At 46.3% G+C, this 20078-nt stretch overlaps 1 protein-coding gene across 2 annotated transcripts in view; it reads left to right on the top strand.

Moving 5' to 3' along the window:
* The window catches only part of LOC128349761 (ALK tyrosine kinase receptor-like), a 134090-nt gene that overhangs the window by 10454 nt on the left and 103558 nt on the right, over positions 1–20078 (top strand). For both annotated transcript variants that reach the window (XR_008318981.1, XM_053306674.1), the window contains exons 2-3: positions 4985–5079; positions 6239–6361. Coding sequence is in view for 1 of the 2 variants with exons in the window: in XM_053306674.1 (XP_053162649.1) it covers positions 4985–5079; positions 6239–6361 (218 nt within the window). In the remaining variant the exon portion in view is untranslated. The remainder of the gene's footprint in view (positions 1–4984; positions 5080–6238; positions 6362–20078) is intronic.

Here is a 20078-nt window from a genome sequence, read left to right as displayed (position 1 = left end):
CGGTGGGGCGCACCGGGAATATGCCCTGTTGCCCTGTGGGCCAGTCTGAGCCTGATTCTGGGTCTTTGGGACACTCCTCTCCTGTTCTAGGAGCCACTTTGATTTAAAAAAAAAAGTCAGAGCAAGGTCAGTGGAGCACTAGGGATAGCAAGAAGAGGAGTTTATACTGCTCGCAGGCTTTATGTTGTCCAGAGTTAAAGCCCTTGCATCTACTCATGTATGTCAATCAATATTGTACTGAACAGCTCATCATCAAAGACCTCCATAACCCCCATAGCCATGTATGCTTTGCAGGTCTGCCACTTCTGCCTCATCTCTTTGTACTTCCTGAAACTGTCCCACTCAGAGCCACAGCTTCCAAACCTTCCCTGGCCACTAGCTTGGCAGCTAATCATTGGGGGATCCCTGCAGCCTCAGCATAGGAAGAGCATCTGTATGCTTGCATGCAGAGGGTTCCATGTTCCCTCTCTGGCAACTCCAAGACAGGGCTGAGAGAGACTCTAGTCTGCAACCTTGGAAAAGCCGCTGTCAATCTGTGTAGACCAGGGATTCTCAATGTTGGGTCCCCAGATGTTATTGGACTTCAACTCCCATAATTCCTAGCTACAGTGGCCTTTGGCTGGGGATTATGGGAGTTGAAGTCCAATAACATCTAGGGACCCAAGGTTGAGAATCCCTGGTGTAGACAATACCAAGCTAGATGGATCAGTGGTCTGACTCAGTAGAAGACAGCTTCCTGTGTTCCTAATACTTTGCCACTTCTCTCTTCCCCTAGAACAGGGGTTTTCAACCAGGGGTACTTGAACTCATGGGGGTACTTTGAAGCCTCATTGGGGGTATATGGAGTACAGAGAACCCTCCCACTCCCGGACTCACTAGTATGCTTTTGATTGATTGACTGAGTGCTGTCAAGTTGATGTGGACTCTTAGTGACCACATAGATAGATTCTCTCCAGGATGATCTGTCTTCAACTTGGCCTTTAAGGGCTCTCAATGGTGCTTTCATTGCTGTTGTAATCGAGTCCATCCACCTTGCTGCTGGTTGTCCTCTTCTTCTCTTTCCTTCAGCTTTCCCCAGCATTATAGAGTTCCCAAGGGAGCTGGGTCTTTGCATAATGTGTCTGAAGTACGATAGTTTGAGCCTGGTCATTTGTGCCTCGAGTGCTATGCCGTTGGCTTTCCCTCCCAGAGGGGAGGGAGAGGAGTGTCAGGCAGCTTTCCTCTTTTCTCCTGACACTGGCTGTGCGCTCAGGCTCCGCCTGCCCTTCCCTCAGCCTGACTTGGCAGTGAGGGAAATGCTGACTGACACTCAGCCTCGGAATTGGCCCTGTTGCTGAGCCTGTCAGTCAGACTCAACGGAGGTGGGCTGAGCCTCAACACTCAGCCAACTAGTCTTGTGGAAAGGAGGAGGCAGAGTCAGGTTAGGGATATGCTGTGAAGCCCTGTCCTTGAGGCTCCAGAGGGCAGGAGGAGGAAGGAAGCTGCTCAACTTCCACCTACAGATGTTGGCCTACAATTCCCATAATCCCTGGCTATTGGCCACTGTGGCTGGGGATTATGGGAGTTGTAGTCCAAAAAAGCTGGAGGGGCTAAGTTGAGTAGGCATGGGGGTTTTTTCTGCCAGATTCCAGGTCAGATTCACTTAGCTTATTTCCCACCAACTTTGGCAAGATTTGCTTCTGGGGGCCAAAATTCTTGGCTGCTTATATGGGGTACCTGCCTGGTCCTGAGCGGAAGCTTTGGGATAGAAGGGGCAAACATGTTTTTAAAAGGTTGGAAACCCTTGCCATAGCAGGTGGGTATGGTTCTACAGTCCTGTTGGGACCAGTTATATATAGCTCGTGTTAAACCTTAATAATGCCTTATTCAACTTGAATGAAGAAATGTGTGCACTTTTCTGGACTGTCCTGTTTTCTGGCTTTGGGGTGGACCTATCAAGAGATAAGCTCATGCTAGTCATCAATAGACCCATGTGAAGGGGAATATTGCACAGTCTGAAGAACTTTGAGCCCCCGGCCCGCACCATGCAACCTAGGGATAGACTTGCCCTTTTCCCCCTGTCAGGCCCTACTTTTAAGAGTTATCTTGCAGGCAGTAATTCAACATCTACAGATTTCCCCAAAGCTGTATCTCCATGCTGGGGGGTTACACTTGTAGAACAAATGTCTGCCTTCCATGCAGCTCATAAAGGTAGATGAGCACTGCCAGAATGAAAAACAGGAATCTTGCTCTGCTGGGATTGAGCAAGTCAAGGCTGCTCTTCAGTGAGCATCATCCCTCCTTTGCCAGGCTTTGGAAGGAGGCTACTTTTTTGCTTGGCAATGGTACCTCCTGTATACTTACAGCATTTTGCTTTGAGGAGGGCTCCCCAAAGGTGCACCTAAGGTGATTGCCTCAGTTTGCCTCATGGCAGAGCTGCCACTGGTTAAAGAAATGGTTAAGAATGCTCTGCGGCATCATGTTTACTCTACAAAATGTGGGAGCCGAATAAGGTGTAAAATTGTGCTGCTTTCCCCCTCTGTTCATGATAAACAACTCTTTAATCAGTTTTAATTAAATATGTCATAAATCAGTCCATTAAGTGAAGACTACTGAAGCTAGTTATCAACATGTTCACTGACTAATGAACTTGCTCCAGTGGAATGTGAAAGTCTGTGTTTTTAAATCCATCGTGACTTTATGGACAGCAAAAAAAATAGACTCATACTCATGCATGAGAAGGCGGGCAGATTCCTTCCAATAGCCCTCATGGAGGATCCCTCAACCCTGGTAGGACTTGGGCTGGGTGGGAGCGGTACATTGCAAGGAAAAGCTTAAAAGCCACCTCCCCCCATAGAAGTGGAGCACCCATGTGTCTGGTTTGGATTCTGGCCTATGTTTTGCAGGTATGCTTAGTTCTAGATGGGCAAATCTCTGTTTCTGTATTTACACATTTTCCTTTGATTTCCATTCTGCTCTCTTCTGCTACAAATACATGTTTTCCCAAGTACATTCATGTTCTTCCTACCCACACAGTGATGTGATGTGTTCTAAACTATGTACTTACTTATTTTTCCACAAATGTACAGAATGCATAGAATCTGCAGACGTATTCATAGTTTATAAAATCCAGTAGCAGAAGGGGTCCAAAGCCATGTGTTTCTTTGAGAATTTTGGTAAGACAAGAGTTCTTCTCCATCTCTAGCTTGGAAACCATTTGGTATGAAACTCTGATTCTTTTTGGAGAAAAAGGAAATGAAATTAAAGCCACATTCAGGATAAATGTGGAGTCCATTGAGAAATCAGTGTGACAAATTTATACTTGACAGTCCCCTTCCTACAGTCCAAATTAGGGTAGTTGTGTTTTTTTTTTTTTTTTAATTCTTTCAGTCAAAAGTCGGAATAGAAAAAAGAAAAAGGAAAGATTGTGCCATCGAGTCAGTGTTGACTCCTGGAGCCCACAGAGCCATGTGGTTTTCTTGGTAGAATACAGGAGGGGTTTACCATTGCCTCCTCCCATGCAGTATGAGATGATGCCTTTCTTCCTGATATCACTACTTCCTGATATAGGTGTTTTCCATAGTCTGGGAAACATACCAGCGGAGATTCAAACTGACAGCCTCTTGCTCCCTTGGCAAGTTGCTTCCCCGCTGTGCCATTAGGTGGCAGGAATAGAAAAGGAATCCCTTATTTCTGTCTTGGCAAAATGGAGCTAGGTGTCTCTCCCCACCCCCACCCCTCCACCTCCCTGCGTCTAATTGACCACATAAGAAATCTGCTAAATACAAGAAGAACAAATTGTGCAATCTGCTACATCTCAACCGCTCAGCTGGAATTAATGAGGCTAGTCCATCAGTTTGATGGGAGTTGCAAATATATAACAGAGGGCAGGTATTAACCCATCACATTTCCGAGGCAATTTGTATGGCCAGCTTTTCTTAGCTCTGCCTCCATTTATCATTTAGTAGCCCCGTTATGCTTCTGTTCTTCCCCTCCTTAACCTAAGGTGTTTGTGACTTCTCATAAGGGGATCACTCTTGCAATGACAGGGAAGATGGATGGGTTCAGGCAGTGCAGAAAAGAAAAAGCACGGATGATACACAGCTTAGAATAAGCTACAGCAAGTACCACCAAATCCTTAAGCAATGTTTGGGTTCTTTGAAGCTCTCTGCTGTGCCAAATTGGCTTGGAAATTGGCAAGAAAAACTATGCAGTCATATTGGGCATGTATTTCCATTCTGAAGTGACTCTCCTTTATAAAGGTGATTAAATTAGATAACATTCTAATTGACATTTATTGTTCAATGACATCAGAAATGCTAGATCTGCTTCATGCTATGAAAACCTGTTCTTGCATATTATTACAACTTTAGTACTTGGGCTTATTACCGGTATAAAGATTGCACATAGTCTATGCATAACAGAAGGAATGTCATGATCTTTCTGTAGATAATAATCGTTCACCTATATTAAATTTGTTGGCACTGTTTTTAAACACCTTTGCAAAAATTTCATAGATTTGTAGTGATGGTTCCTTGCCTAATCCTTGCCTGATCCAAGGTCTTTTTGTAGCCTTTATGACCTCCCAGCATCAGCTAGACACCTAATGAATTTTCATGCTTTTTGAAAGGATTATTAGAAACAAAGTCACTATGGATCTGAATTATTTGCAAAGCTTGGATTCCAAATGAATGCAAATTTATTTCCTTTCCAAATGATGAAATGCATTTATTTTCCTCCCCATTCTGAGTGACAGCAATAGGAGGGCTTTATTTCTCCTTAGTGACAGATTGGCTATATTCACTACATGATCCCTGAATGGCTGGGATCATGTGGTGAAAAAAACGAAGCCCTAAAAATGACTTGGAAAGCAGCATTTCAAGGCTGAAAATGCTAAAGACTATTAAAGAGGGCCATTTCAAAATACTTTTTGCCCCCTAGATATCTCTTTTTAAAAAAATTAAACCTCAAGAACATTGAATAACTTCTCCTTTATTCTTTGCAGGTTTTGGCTTCAGATTTTCTCATCTTGGAAAGTTGGATCAAAAGCCATAATTGCTTTCGATAATGTGTCAATCAGCCTGGACTGTTACCTTACAAGTGAGTGTGGCAATGGCTAGGTTTTAATTTCTGATATGCTATGGTGTAATAGCCTGCCCCTGCTTTGGGTACCTTACTTCTTCTTACAGGTGACTGGCCTCTGTGAGTTAGACCAGAAATGGAAAAAGAAGTGCAACGTTTCCTGCATTGGAACTTCTGCAGAATGTTCAAAGCTCCCCTGAGAATGGCAGTGCTGGTCATGGTTACTTCCAGGCTGTTTAGAGCTGTGATTTGATTTGGCAAGAACAGGTTTATATGTGGTTCCCAATGAACCAAGAAACCAGGCTGGGAGAAGACCAGTAAGGATGTCCTGCAAAATAAAAGCAGCTGATGGTCAACATAGCATTCTTTTAACCTCTCAGTCTGGGCAACTGACTGAGGTCTCTGTCTCCAAAATGGAAGGATTATTGTTCCAAATCTGTGGGTGCTGTTACTTGTCATATATATTGTACTACAATAAGCACATTTATAGAACTGGAATATCATCTCCTATTTACTACCTTTGCCTCATTTCCCTGACCTTGAACATCAGGCCTAAGCTCATTTTTTCATGCCCTGATCCACTTTCAATTTTGCTATGTGTTAAATATTCCTTCAGCCAGTTCCTCCTCTGATGTAAAGTCACTGTGTCTCTATAGCTGTTTTATAACCACTCTCTATAACATATGCCATCTGCGGATCTGTCTTTTATTTCTAATGAGTTCCATTTGCTTGCACTTTTTCGCATCCTAATGCCAAATGCCGATACAGTTGAATTTTAGCTTCTAAAGTTATAACGAGATTTTTACTTTTTAATTATTAGTAGCTATAACATCGTAACTAAAGAGTCATTGCACATCATAGTTTTGAAAGCTAAATATAAGTGCTGAAATTTGACAATTAAACAGCATCCATTGTAATTTTTCTGTTAGTAATTATGCCCCTTCACCTTGTTAGCATCTTCAGTGTTTTTTCCTCCCTCCTCTTTTTCCCCTCCATTTGTTTCAGATCCCACAGCAGCAATGGAAGCCAGCTTGCCCTTCCTTTCAATGCCATCCTGCATTATAGTTGTAAACCCTTGGCCCAGTCTGTTCAGCCACCAGCTGTTGTTCTCCTCAGTTTGCCAGGCCAACACACCATCTCAGCACAGTCATAAACCAGACTGCTTTTTGTGTTCCAGTCAATGAAGAGAAGACATCTCAAACCAACAGTCCAGACCCAGGCAATTTGGTCACTGATAGAGGCAGGAGAGAAGAAGACGTTCCAGGAGGTCCAAAACTAAATGAAACATTTAGCCTAACAGGTATGGAATTGGTTTATTTATGAGGATCATTCCAGATGGCTTGGGATCTTCACGAGATTGCAGGCCTCCACTAAGCACAGAAAGTTGCTAAATCGGTCATTAGATGAGAAAAATATACAATAAAACTTTTTTCATGGCAATCAGATAGGTCATAGTTAAATGGGCATATTGGGAGAGCAAACGCTCTTAACAAAGCCAAGAATGTGGCCATTTGGAAAAGAAGGGATTTCTTCTTCCTATCTTGCCCACTGTATGGAAGTCAGGCAGAGTGAAACATTGTGTGAAAGGTTTCTTAATCATTGTGGGAAATTTATTTGCAAAGTTGATGTATGGCAAATTAGATATAGAAGTGCACGGCTTGACATAAGCAACGCCATTATGTTTAACTAAGCTCAAGGCTTTGCAAGAAGAGCAAAAGTTCTCACCTGGTGGACACAATATTGTTCCCATTGACATTGTGAATAGGGAGTTCGTCCCTGCAAAGGATGTTTATGGGCCCCCTCAGGAGGAGTGTCAAGGGGCACAGCTGAATGTGGGAAGTATCCTTCTTTGCATGATGGAGAACCTGCCGATACTTCGGTATGTTGTTTGATTTCACGGAGGGAGGCTGGGAGAACAAGTCCCAGGGAATATGAGACAATAATATACATGTACATGACCGAGTGGGGATCTTGCATGATCCTGGTGAACAAGACAGCTACTGGAAATGAAACATGCAGGAATGACATGTACACCTGGGGTACCCCCTTTCGATATGTATGGCTCGGCATCACCTGTGCCTACCATAGGGATCGCTCCCTGACCAGTGTTTGGTACGGGGGGTATGGCAGGTAACTCAGGGAGCTTTAGCCTGAATGACCAGTGTAAAACATCCCTCAATCTTGGGGAGAAGAGGCTGAGAGGACAGGGATATGGATCAGGCGGCTTTCTGACCCTTATCCTGAATGAACCAAGGATGTATTGGCTTTGTGGCCGAGCGGCATACAAAGCACTACCTTCTGGGTGGAAGGGTCGCTGTGCCCCATCCTGTTTGGTCCCTAGGGTAGAGGTACATCAGCTTTTGAATGCCTCCAAGGTATTGAATCTAGGGAGCTTTCTGCATCGAGCAAAAAGAAACATCAATTTGATAGCTTACACAGGGTTTCACAAAGCCTGGAGGGCAATCCTATCCGGTCTGGGGGTGATTGAACTGGGTTGAACGCAGAAATTCCTGCAAATTTCCCAGGGATTTTAGGAAATGCCTTGCAGGTGTTTCAGAACACAGGGGTCCAAACAAATTGGGATCCTGGATGGCTTACCAGCTGGTTGCCTGATCTGAGATGGGTACGCTCCCTAGTCCTGAGTCTCTTAAATTTGGGCATTATCCTTTTTGCCTGTTGTTTTGTTAATTGTGTACCCTGCTACCTATCTACCGTTAGAGGATATGGAACCTTTTGAGAGCCATGTATGCACAGAGATCCTAGATTTGAACTATTCTGCTTGCAGTGACTTGAAAGATTCACCCCTTTAGAACTGGTAGCGCTTACCAGAGCGTTGGAATTGGCTGCGGGGTATAGGGTGCTGCCTTGTGGACTGAACAGGGATCTGGCCAGCCTGTTAAATATGGAACCCAGATTGCTCAGTTGCTACAGGCAGTTCAGCTCACAGCCGTGGCAGTTATGCATTGCAAGGGACGTTAGGGTGGGCAAGACCCTATAGCGTGAGGGAATGCCTTTGCTGATTCAATTGCCAAGCATGCAGCTCGGTTGAGGGAGGTCCCTGCTTTCCAGGCTCCCTTGGTAATCCATCCACATCTTTTACCTTTGACCCCTGAATATACTAAGGAGGGTTTGCAGTCCCTACCCACTTGCCCCATGAGGACTGGACATAGAATAAGAATGAATGGTGGATGAAGAGATGCTAGCCATGATATATATGGATGGACAAACTGTAGTTTTTCAGGGTCAGGATAGTACTCTGGGTAGTATGGGATTTGATGAATTGATATATAAGCTTGGGGACAGCTACCCAGAGGATGTTTCGTATGATGCTGTTTTGTATGATCTCGAAGTCTGATATATGTGGGATATTGGTTCACCTTAGAGGAGAGGGAGACATGGGTTGCTCCAAAGAGATCTGAAGGTTCAGATTGGAACAACAGAAAGGGGGGACTGATGTATGGCAAATTAGATATAGAAGTGCACGGCTTGACATAAGCAATGCCATTATGTTTAACTAAGCTCAAGGCTTTGCAAGAAGAGCAAAAGTTCTTGAGACTGTTTACTGGTACTTTTCCCTTTCCTTAAAGTCAAGGTAACCCGCTAGTGCTGAAAGATAAGGCTGGAATGAACAGTCTGCAGTCTGCACACATTCCCTAACCTTGGCCAGTCATGATGATGAGATTGCTATGCAGCTGCATTTTGAAAAATACTTTTGACTATAAATGTGTTGCCTTCTGTAATGGTCTTGTGTCCTGCCTCGAGCATTAGCCAAGGCAGCACCTCTGCTACTTAAGGGCAGAATAAAGCTTTGATTATAAGGCCTCTCATCTCCATCCGCCCAGGAACGAACCTCCCATATTGGGGTCAAGGTTACCCTGATACATCAAAGTGGAGAGGAGAGCTGGTCTTGTGGTAGCAAGCATGACTTGTCCCCTTAACTAAGCAGGGTCTGCCCTGGTTGCATTTGAATGGGAGACTTGATGTGTGAGCACTGCAAGATATTCCCTCAGGATGGCTCTGGGAAGAGTATCTAGGTTCCACGTTCCCTCCCTGGCTTCTCCAAGATAGGGCTGAGAGAGATTCCTGCCTGCAACCCTGGAGAAGCCACTGCCAGTCTGTGAAGGCAATGCTGAACTAGATAGACCAATGCTCTGACTTGGTATATGGCAGCTTCCTATGTTCCTAAAGTGAAGTATTGTGGGAAAGTTACAAACAAATTAAAAGGATGCATCTTTGCTTTATCTTTTGCAGTCTGTCATGGGCTTGCCACACATTTCTCTGACCCAAATATCTCTAAAGGAAGCATACTTCCCTTTTTAATTATGGGAATTTTCCTCGCCTAGTTTTTAAATGGCCACTTTCACATGAAACACTAAACTGGAGGCGAACAAGCCAGAGGTTCCATTTTGTGGTCATCCAAATGCATGGAACCATGGTTTTGTCACAAAAGCGACCCAAGGTTTTTGAACCGGAACCATAAACAGAACCTTCAGTTTGTTGTGAGTTTTGCTGCTCCAATCTGAGATTTGAAGGTGGCACTGAGTCATCTGAATCCTGCCGCCGCCATAACCTGGATTTTGTTCTGTGGCTGCTGCCAAAGACATAGAGAGGGCAGCTCAGACCAACCCAGAAATGCTCCAGCTCTATGCCTGCCGTGCTTCTCACTGGCTGCCTCTCTGAGCACTTTCCCCATCCCCTCTCTGTCTCTGCACTCTTCCAATCATTGCCCGGCAACAGGGACACCGTGTTGCCCCGTCCCAAGGTCAAAGCATGTCAAAGGAAAAAGCCACATTGGGGATGCCAGCTTTCCATAGTGTCTCATGTTGTCCCCTCTGGCAATCTACAGAAAAAAGAAATGGAATGACAAGATAGGTACTTTGTGGAGAGGTCTCCACAAATCAAGTGATGGAGAAGTATTTGCACAGCACATGGAGTCCCAGTGGCAGCATAAACCAGGCAACCCCGTTATTTCCCAACAAAGATAACACATGCCAGGGGAGTGATACCCAGGGCCTGGATTGAAAGGCAGCCCCTGGAATTCTTGAGTGGCTCTGCTCTATTTTTTGTACAAGTTAGTAGGCCCAGCCCCTTCCCTTGGGTGCAAGCATGCAATCTCTGGCATTACTCATGAGCAGAACCATCTTGGGGTACACCAGGCTGGATCGCCCTGCTAACTTGGCAAAGAGGCACCTTTTAACATGGTGATTCTCTTTATTGAGCAGGGGTAGAGTAACTGGCCCTATCCACCCCCAGCACAGTACCTCCAGTGACTGTTGCTGGTATCTATCTTACGTTTCTTTTTAAATTGTGAGCCCTTTGGGGACAGAGATCCATCTTATTTATTTGTTATTTCTCTGTGTAAACCGCCCTGAGCCATTTATGGAAGGGCAGTATAGAAATATAATAATTAATAATAATAATAATAATGATGATGATGATGATGATGATGATGATGATGTGAGACGATGCCCCTTCTCCCAAGGACTTCTCTCTCATGAAAGTGGCATGCCACAGAGACACACATGTTGCCTGGAGGACTGTCACCGCCAAGCCCCATTGCTAGAGCCATACAAGCCCCTGGGAAGTTTACCACACCAACACCTTTCCAGGTCATGGCGACTAGTGGACAGCAGGTGTGACGTCCAGCACTGCTTGCCAGGGATAACTGAAATAGGGGCTTCCTTCACCTGCAATTCCCCACGGTGGCCAATCTGCATACACTGCAACACCAGTTCCAGTGCAGGAATTTTGAATGTGTACTAGGAGCCATCACCGATCTTGCCAGACTGAAGCCACAGGGAAACGGACGGACACATGAAGCAGCCCAGACTCCTTGGGAGTCTGTACAGGTTGAGTGTATTGGGGAAGGCAAAGAGTATGAGTTCTATTTTTAACAGAGATACTGGGGGGCCCACATCAGCAAGGGCCCCTATAGTTGGATTGCCTTACTCATAAGGCCACAGTCTGAAGCTCATGGAGCCTCTGGTCTTCCCTAGTGGACTGGCCCTCTCATGAGAGGGCTAATCTCCGGCTGGCAGGCTAACACGGGGGCAGGGGTGTATTGGGGCTTCCTAGACTGCTTGGCCCAGGTCTATGAGTCCCATAGCATCCTTTGTCACAGTGGACCAGACCCCAGGATCCTTCGCTTGCCCTCATATACATATTATCTCCTAGGAAGTCATCATGATCCCTTCCCAGAGTAATTAAAAAAAAATTGTGACCCTCTCCATCCCCCACTACCAGTAATTGTGCTTGTGCAAGATTGTTTGGCTGTGGGGCTCTTGCGAGGGCAGTGGTGCAAGTGTTGTGAGGAAAGGGGTTTAAATGCCCTTTCCCTGCCATTGGTGGGTGTTCCATGCTGAAAAGGCACGATCCCTCCGGGCATGCCCCCTTGAAGATCGTGGCCAATGGCTGCCACCCTGCTGGTGTGCTGACACCTTACCTGCAGTCTGGCGACACGAGTGCTACGGAGCTTACTGGGATGTGGCCTCGGCAGACCAGGAAGAGAAAGGGGCTCCTATGCCCTTAAATTGCAGATTGCCCAATCTGGGTTGGAAGGTCATCTGTGGGATGATTCCCAGGTTCACGAATTAACCTCAGGTTCATCAGCTTGCGGGTTCACTCTCTGTCCGAAAGTGGCCAATATTGAACAATGGTTCTGTTTGCTCAATTTTTCTGGAGAAAGAAGGTGGAAGGAGTTCTGATTAGTTTGCTTTTGTTGTCAGATTCTGATCAATATAATGTGCATCTAGTTTCACTGATATTTAATTGTACTTGATTAGATCTTGGAAGGTAATGCTTTAATGTTAATGGTCACTAGAGGGATAGATGCTGAACTATATGGGGGCTTCCAGAAGAGCATAATGATCACTTATGCTCTGGTTAGACCAGAGGTCTGTCTTGCCTAGTGATCTCTTTCCAACGGTGATCAACTCAATAACCTGAGATTGCTCACAAGCAAGGGAAAAGCCACCCTTTGTTATTTGCTGCACTTTCTGGTAATTCAGTCATAATTATTCAGATTTACTGCCCATAGAAAAGGCGCTCGCTCTCTCTGTCTCTCTCTCTGTGTCTGTCTCTCTCTCTCTCTCTCTCAGCATCTGGGCAGACAAATGTGAAGACAGCAGCTATCCTATGAGCAGTTAACCAGAATGGAACTTACAGTTGGTGAACTGGGCATTCACTCTAGAATAGGCAGGAGAAGACTGAATTGTACCAGTTTATTGATCTCTTAATTTATACGTTGAATAAGTTCTCCTGATGAAGTATACTTATAGACAGAACACATTGGGATGTTTGGAATCCAGCTTATAAATGTTTTGCATTCTGCTATGCCCGTGTTCTTCACTTTTTTCCAAGTGGGGGCCCCTTTGGCAAACACTCTTCAATGTGGGAGACATTTCTGACCATGCTGACCTGCTCACAGTTCTGCACTTTTCTTAGTGCTGGGAGGGTCCTTTAAGGGTTCTTTTAGGGTTCTCTTAAAAGCTCTAGGAGAAAAGCACTGAGAAGGGCTACACTTCCCATCACTGTGCACATCTTCCAAGATGGTGCCGGATAACAAGAGGGTCCCACTTCCCTTAAAGGGGCCTCTCTGGTGCTGTACAAAGCTCAGCACTGCATGGTGAGAATGGTTGTCTTCACATGGTACCAGGGGAACTGTGCAGAGTATTCCACTTCAGCCAAAGCATCACACAAGCCCAATAAACAATGAGTCAGGGAACCTCATTTAGGGATGATGGGGATCGCCACTGGCCCCCCGAGCCTTAAAAAGAACAACACTGTGTTTTGAGGTACAGCTCATCTTCTGGTTACAGCATTGACATCAGCTTCTGGGAGTTTGCATTTCCTAGGAGGGGAAGGCCTGGCTGATGTGACAATGCTTCCGAAGGGGGTTTTTTTGGTGAGGAAATCAATAACTGATTGTAATGGCCGTGGCTTTTCTGATAGCTGCAATGCTGTTTCTGAAAGGAACTGATGGCCAGAGATACAGGTGACTGATGGTGGCAGCATACCGTGTTTCAGGTGGCTGCCAGTAATGAACAAACCTGCTGTAGTCAGGCTGCGCTGTATGTCTTTTTCAAAAACAGACACGTCGTATCTGGGGGAATATATTAATGCTGTGATAAATGCTGTAAACACAGATATTAACAACACCCGCTGCTGATTTCATTAGTTAGAGTGTTTGTACAGCACTCTCAAGATAAAAAGCACTTCTGGAATGTTGTTCCATGAATCAGTTGCAATAGCTCTGACAAGAAGGGAGATTCCTGGTATTATGTTTGACTTTCTAACTTGAGCTCACAGTTGCCGTACATCTTGCAGAGTGCATTTTATTATGTGCCCTGTATAAAACTTGCACAGAGCAGCAGGAAAGCGTGTTCTTCATTTGCCACCCCGCAGTAAGAGAGCCATAAAGCAGGCCAGAGTGGGATTTGTTCCTAAAGAGCTCAAATGTATTTGCATTTACCATGCCACGCATCAGGAAAAGGGAAAGAGGACGGCAGGCTACCTCATAAGACATACAGTGGCCTGGTTCTCAGGTGCATAACTAGAATTGAACCGAACGAGGGCGGGCCAATGCCCTGGGCTCTGAGGGAGGTGTGGGGCCCTAAAGGTCGAGCAACAGCTCACTCTCCCCCTGCTGCCGTGAATAAGAAAGACAGGAGCATTGCTGGTGCTACGTGACTATATGAGGGGATTGCCATAGGCATGCATGTTAAAAATGTTTCTGGGCCAGGGGAATCTGCATGCACAAGTGTGTATAAAGGTGCCTGTGTACATGAGGGGTGTCCTATTATTTGCACAGGAGCAAGAGAAAGGGCATGTTGAGAATGTTTTGTTTTTCACTCTGTCCTTACTGTTCTCTGAGGCAAAGACATGCGGGAGGAGGGGAACAAGGAGAGGAGCCCAGGGGCCCATCTTCAACCCCTTGTCCCATGGTTCACTTCAACTGTGCTACACCCCTGCTGGTTCTCACAAATGTTTTGTGCATATGGAAGCTGCAATTTTTAGTTGGCACTTAACTGGGGGGAAAAAACCCTGTGGCTGCCACCATTGTTCCCTCTAAGGCGTGCACACGTGTGCGCACTCAAGGTTTTCTGATGTCCACTCAGTTAGTTTTAGATCCCACTCAGGTTGAATTAGGAAGGCCCCACTCTGAATGCACATGCGCACACAGTGCCTTGATACTGCCGCCCAGAACCAAACTCATTCCACATAGAGATGAAAAAAATTAGAGGGACCACTGGCTGCCACACAGAGAAAGGACCCATTCTGACAGGGCCCTGACTGATAAGTAACAATAAATGTTCCATGAATATTTAGCCTATGGAATTCTCTGCCACCAGATATGTTGATGGCCACCAGTTTGGATGACTTTAAAAGGGGCTTGGACAAATTCTTGGAGGACAGGTCTATCAGTGGCTTCTGATCTTGATGGCTATAGACCAGGCCCAGAGGCAGGATGACTCTGAATACCAGTTATAGGGGAGCAACAGCAGGAGAGAGGGTATGCCTTCATCTCTTGCCTGTGGGCTCCCCAGAGGCATCTGGTGGGCCACTGTGTGAAACAGGATGCTGTACTAGATGGGCCTTGGGCCTGATCCAGCAGGGCTGTTCTTGTGTTCTTAATATGGAGGAATTATTTTGGAACTGTTTTATCTATTTATAGTTTGCTTAGAGCCAGGGAATCTAGAACCAGAGACTCTATTTGGGCCCAGGCACCTGTGCCACTAAGTAGTTTGTAATCAAAGTGAACTGCTGGCCTGAACTCTGATTTGGCATCAGTACTGCAGATGGTCAGAGGGTATGCTATAGCTTTGGAAAGATCAGGTGACCTGAAGAACCAATGAGATCTCCTTTTACCTTATAAACTTTCTACCTTTGCTCTGGTTTCTCATAACTGAGCATCTTGTTCTGCAGTGTATTGTAAGATAATGCTTGCCAGGACCTGCACCGGCTGAACTATCTGCTTGCCTTCCAGCCACTTACCCTGAGAAGACGTAGCCTTGAAATAGGGCTAAGGCTTAGCCTTGTAACATATGAATTAACAAAGACAATAGTGCCGCTAAGCTTCTGCAGAATGTCTTTCGCTCCTTAAAGCTTTGTAGATGTAAAGAATCCAGGGATGGCTCCTGTTTCAGGGGGCTTTGGCAATGTACCCTCCATCAGCCGCCCGCCCCCCAAGTGGGCCCCAACTGAGTCATTCCACTACCACACAAAGAAGCTCTTCTCATGATCATGGAGAAGAGCTTTGGGGCTAACTGCGGGGAAGGAGGGTTAACCTTACCTTCTCCGCAGACGATCCTCTGTTGGTCTCTGGGCACCGCCTAGCCCGATTTCGCCTGATCATGGGAACCACCAGGCGAGCCCAGTGGCCTCCAGGCGGTTAACCTGCCAAAGTAACCCTCCCCTTAAACCCGTTTGTGGGGTTTTTTTTGCTTGTGAGTTGCCGCACCACGGCTACTCACAAGTAGACCCCCGGCTGGGAGGCTGAAGAGCAGCCTCCCGGCTCAGGGGTCTCTCCAGCATTTCTGGAGCTTCTGGGGGGCCACGCAGCCCCCGAACTCCCCAGCCCTGGCTGGCTCCGTGACAGAGCCAGCAGTCGTGTGGGCAGCCACCCAGAGCAGACTGCTGCTTGTCTGCGGGGATTGCAGGCTAAGCCCGCTCTCCCCGCAAACCCCCTAGAGGCTCTTCTCAATGATTGTGAGAAGAGCCCCTTGGTCAGTTCTGAGTCATAATTGTTCAGTTGTTGTTGAAGGCTGGTGCCTGTGTGTGTATTTTGTTCTGTGTCTCTCATTAAGTGATGTTTAGTTTAGTAATAAATCTTTGTTTGTTTTTCAAACTCAACCTTATGTCTCCAGATAATCTCTTGGGCTGAACTTCTTTACCAACTGGGGCATGCTCTGCTGTGTCAGGGTTTAAATGTTTCTCCTCAACATGGGCATTCCCAATTCTCCAGTTTTGAAGTCAGATGAGGGGACCAGGGCCAGTGTCAAGAATAGGCTAAGGTGGGCCCTGGTCGAGAGCCCATAGCAGACTGCCCTCCAAGGTTGTAGGGCCCATATGGTGGTGAGAGGATGTAGTGGGGCTGGAAGCCTCTTGAACCACTGCTGCCTTCTCCCACCCACTTCCCCACCTGTGAATAGGCATTAATTGTATGCTCTATTTTATCCTGCAAAGATATGAATGGGGACACGCTTGCATATGTTTGTTATGTTTTACCCCACCTGGGATGTGGCTTTTTCTGCACTCCGGAAACAACAAAGAGAACCCATTAAAAGGTGCAACAGCTGTCTTTAGCCAGGGCCAGACTTAGCCAGTGATGGCAGCTAGACAAAGCATGCCCCATGAACCTGGAGTGCAAACTGCTGATTATTTCATTCTCAACGTGTAACACTACATGTTACATTTGGAAGGCAATACTAAAGAAATCAGCCAAAGGAAGTGAGCTTGACTGGGCTCTTGAGTGTTGCATCCCTTCAAGTTCCTATTCAGAGATCTACTTTCCCTGTAATGCTTTTGTTCTTCTGCTTAGTCCCCCTCCTTATTGATGGCCTTGTTGTGCTGTAGATGAATAATTAGACTGTGCTGGGGAAGTAAATACCTGATTATGCTGTGCTGAAGAACTGATAAGCCCCCCTGTTGTCCCTCCTACTTTTATTTCCGGACTAGAGGCAGAAGCCCCTACAGAGCTAAGGCAGATTTGGAATGTGTTTATTTTTGTTTTTCCAGCAGGGAAATCAAGACTGTGACTTCAGTGATGAGGGACACCACGAATAAGTCAAAGTCCCCCGTGGTGCACTTGTATAGTAACAGGCTGGGCTGCAGAACAGCGTTCTGACTTTCTTTCTGAGTACCTAAAGAACTTTATACATCAATATCAGCCTTTGAATTTACAAGTATTTTACTCTGAACATTCCTAAAAATCATTTATTTCTCCCTTTTCTTCTTTCCTGTTGCTTTTCATCCTATTCTTAGGTCTGCTTCCTGTTGTCGTCCCCAAATACTATCTATATATTTAATTATCCTGGGTGTGCCAGGCAAAAATGCGTCCCGGCAGCCCAGCTGATTGGCTGGGCTGCGGGGGCGCCTGATTGGCTGGTGCACCCACGAGAACAGCGGCGGCAGCCATGGCCGGGGAGCCAGGCGGGCCCGGCCACGGAGGCGAGGCAGGGCGGGCCCGGGCACAGAGGCGAGGTGGCAAGCCGGGCCCGGGCGCAGAGGCGAGGTGGCAAGCCGGGCCCGGCCACGGAGGCGAGGCGGCGGGCCTGGCTGGGCCTGGTCGCGGAGGCGAGGCGGCGGCGGCGGGCCAGGCCGCGGGCCAGCTAGAGGCACAGATGCTCTGTGCCCGGGCCCACTAGTTAATAATAAAGCCTCTGGGTTTGCTGTTTCATTAGTGTTTTATTTATTTTGTTAGCCTACTTTCCAGTAGGCTTATGAGGGACATATAGGGATGCCCAAATGGCATGGTGTGTGATGATTTAATACACTCCAATTCAAGATGGTGGATGTGTAAACTTTTGAGGCGCAAGTGGGCTAACTTGTGAAACGCTTAACTGATTTGAACCAAATTTGCTACAGCTGCAGGGACATATAGGGTGTAGTGTGTGATTATGTCATACACTCCAATTCAAGGTGGTAGCCGCATGAACATCTGAGGCCCAAGTGGGCTAATTTGTGGACTGTCTAACCAATTTAAAACAAATTAGGTGCAGCTGCAGTGAGTGACACACAGGGACACCTCAATGGCATAGTTTGTGATGATGTCATCCATCCTGATCCAAGATGGTGGACGCATAAACTTTTGAAGTGCAAGTGGGCTAACCTGTGAACCGCCTAACCTGAACCAAATTTGCTACCGCTGTAGGAACACATAGGGATGCCCAAATGGCGTGGTGTGTGATGATGTTATCCACTTGAATTCAAGATAGCGGCTGCATGAACATCTGTGGCACAAGTGGGCTAATTTGTGGACTGCCTAACCTATTTGAACCAAATTTGCTGCAGCTGTAGGGACACATAGGGACGCCTCAATGGCATAGTTTGTGATGATGTAATCTGCTGCAATCCAAGATAGCAATAGCAATAGCACTTACATTTATATTCCGCTCTATAGCTGGAAGCTCTCTAAGCGGTTTACAATGATTTAGCATATTGCCCCCCAACATTCTGGGTACTCATTTTACCGACCTCGGAAGGATGGAAGGCTGAGTCAACCTTGAGCCCCTGGTCAGGATCGAACTTGTAACCTTCTGGTTACAGGGCGGCAGTTTTACCACTGCGCCACCAGGGGCTCTTAGATGGTAGACATGTGAATGTTTGAGGTGCAAGTGAGCTAATTTGTGGACTGTCTAACTGATTTGAAACAAATTACATACAGTTGTAGTGAGTGACACACAGGGACACCTCAGTGGTGTAGTTTGTGATGATATCACCAACCCTGATTCAAGATGGTGGAAGCATAAACCTTTGAGTTTATGAGTTAGCAAGTGAGCTAACTTGTAAACTGCTTAACCGATTTGAACCAAATTTGCTACAGCTCTAAGGACCCATAGGGACACCTCAACGGTGTAGTTTGTGATAATGTCATCCACCTCGAATCGAGATGGTGGTCGCATAAACCTTTGAGGCACAAGTGTACTAACTTGAGGACTGTCTAACCAATTTGAACCAAATTTGGAACAGTTGTAGTGAGTGACACACAGGCATACCTCAGTGGTGTAGTTTGTGATGCTGTCATCCACCCCAGCTCAAGATGGCGGACACGTAAACTTTTAAGGCGCAAGTGCACTAGCTTGAGGACTCTCTAACTGATTTGAACCACATTTGGAACAACGGTGACACACAGGGACACCTCAGTGATGCAGTTTGTAATGATGACATTCACCCTGATGCAAGATGGTGGACTCATGAATATTTGAGGCACAAGATATCTAACTTGTGGGCCTCGATTTCCACCACATTTAGTCCAGATGTAGAGACAGTGAAAGGAAAGTAGACTGATTAGTTCTTACTATAACAACTTATTTTTTATGCAGCTTGCTATGCATACTGGGTGTGTGGATGCCAGAATATGAGAGGAGCAAGTGTCTTTTGGGCAAGTGTTTCTCTAGATGGAGACAAGTTGTGAGAAATTTGGAAGACAATGAGGCTGTTTACACGAGCAGCCCTAACCAAGCTTGGGCAGCCCTACCTGGAAAGGGCTGCTCATGTGAAGCTCTGGGGTCAGGGTTGAATCCAGAGCAGCCTCCCTGGGTAGCTTGAATTTTTGACTCGGGCTTTTACCTGGGTAAAAGGGCGCGAGCATGTCCTTTTACCTAGTTCGAGGGTCATGTGTCTACTCAGACTGCAGGCAGCCCAAGCAGACACAGAGACAGGCACCTAGAGCACCTAGCTTGAGGGGGAACTTCTCAATGCACCATGCTCTTTGTGCAATGCCTTAAGGGATATCTGGGCTTCATTTTCCTGGCCTTCAGAGATCAGTGCTGCTCAGAGTAGTGCTGATCGTGTGGGCGCACATGCTGTGCTCTGCACAGCACATCTGTGCTTGGGGGGAAGGTAGGTTCAAACCTGCCTTCCCACCAGCACCACCCCAGAAACGGTCATGTGAATGACCTCAATCACTCAAAGGTTTGGGTCAGTATAGATGGAGGGGAATGTACGACACAAAATTACCTGCTCTTCCAGATCTTTTCCTCTGGAATGAATGGAGAAGGGTGTCTCTGTGAGGTCCTTGCTTGTTCCCAGAAAAGAATACAACTGCTCTAGGTGAAATAAGGCAAACATCTTTAATGCCTTTCTGAGACCATCAAGTCCTGGGTGAGGCATCCTAGTGTATCTCTCCAAGCCAGAACTGGAAACATATCAACAAATTGAGACTAGCATGGGAGTAGACTATCCTTCTGGAGGAGAGCAGCCTGGGTGGACTTGCCTCTTTCCTCCTCAGGCTGCTGCTTGCTATCACAAATAGGGATGTGCACAACCAAGGTATGTGCACTGTTTCGAAGCCAAAA

This window comes from Hemicordylus capensis, chromosome 1 (assembly GCF_027244095.1).
Source record: "Hemicordylus capensis ecotype Gifberg chromosome 1, rHemCap1.1.pri, whole genome shotgun sequence".
Taxonomy (NCBI): Eukaryota; Metazoa; Chordata; class Lepidosauria; order Squamata; family Cordylidae; genus Hemicordylus; species Hemicordylus capensis.
This window is presented reverse-complemented; position numbering and strand designations above follow the sequence as displayed.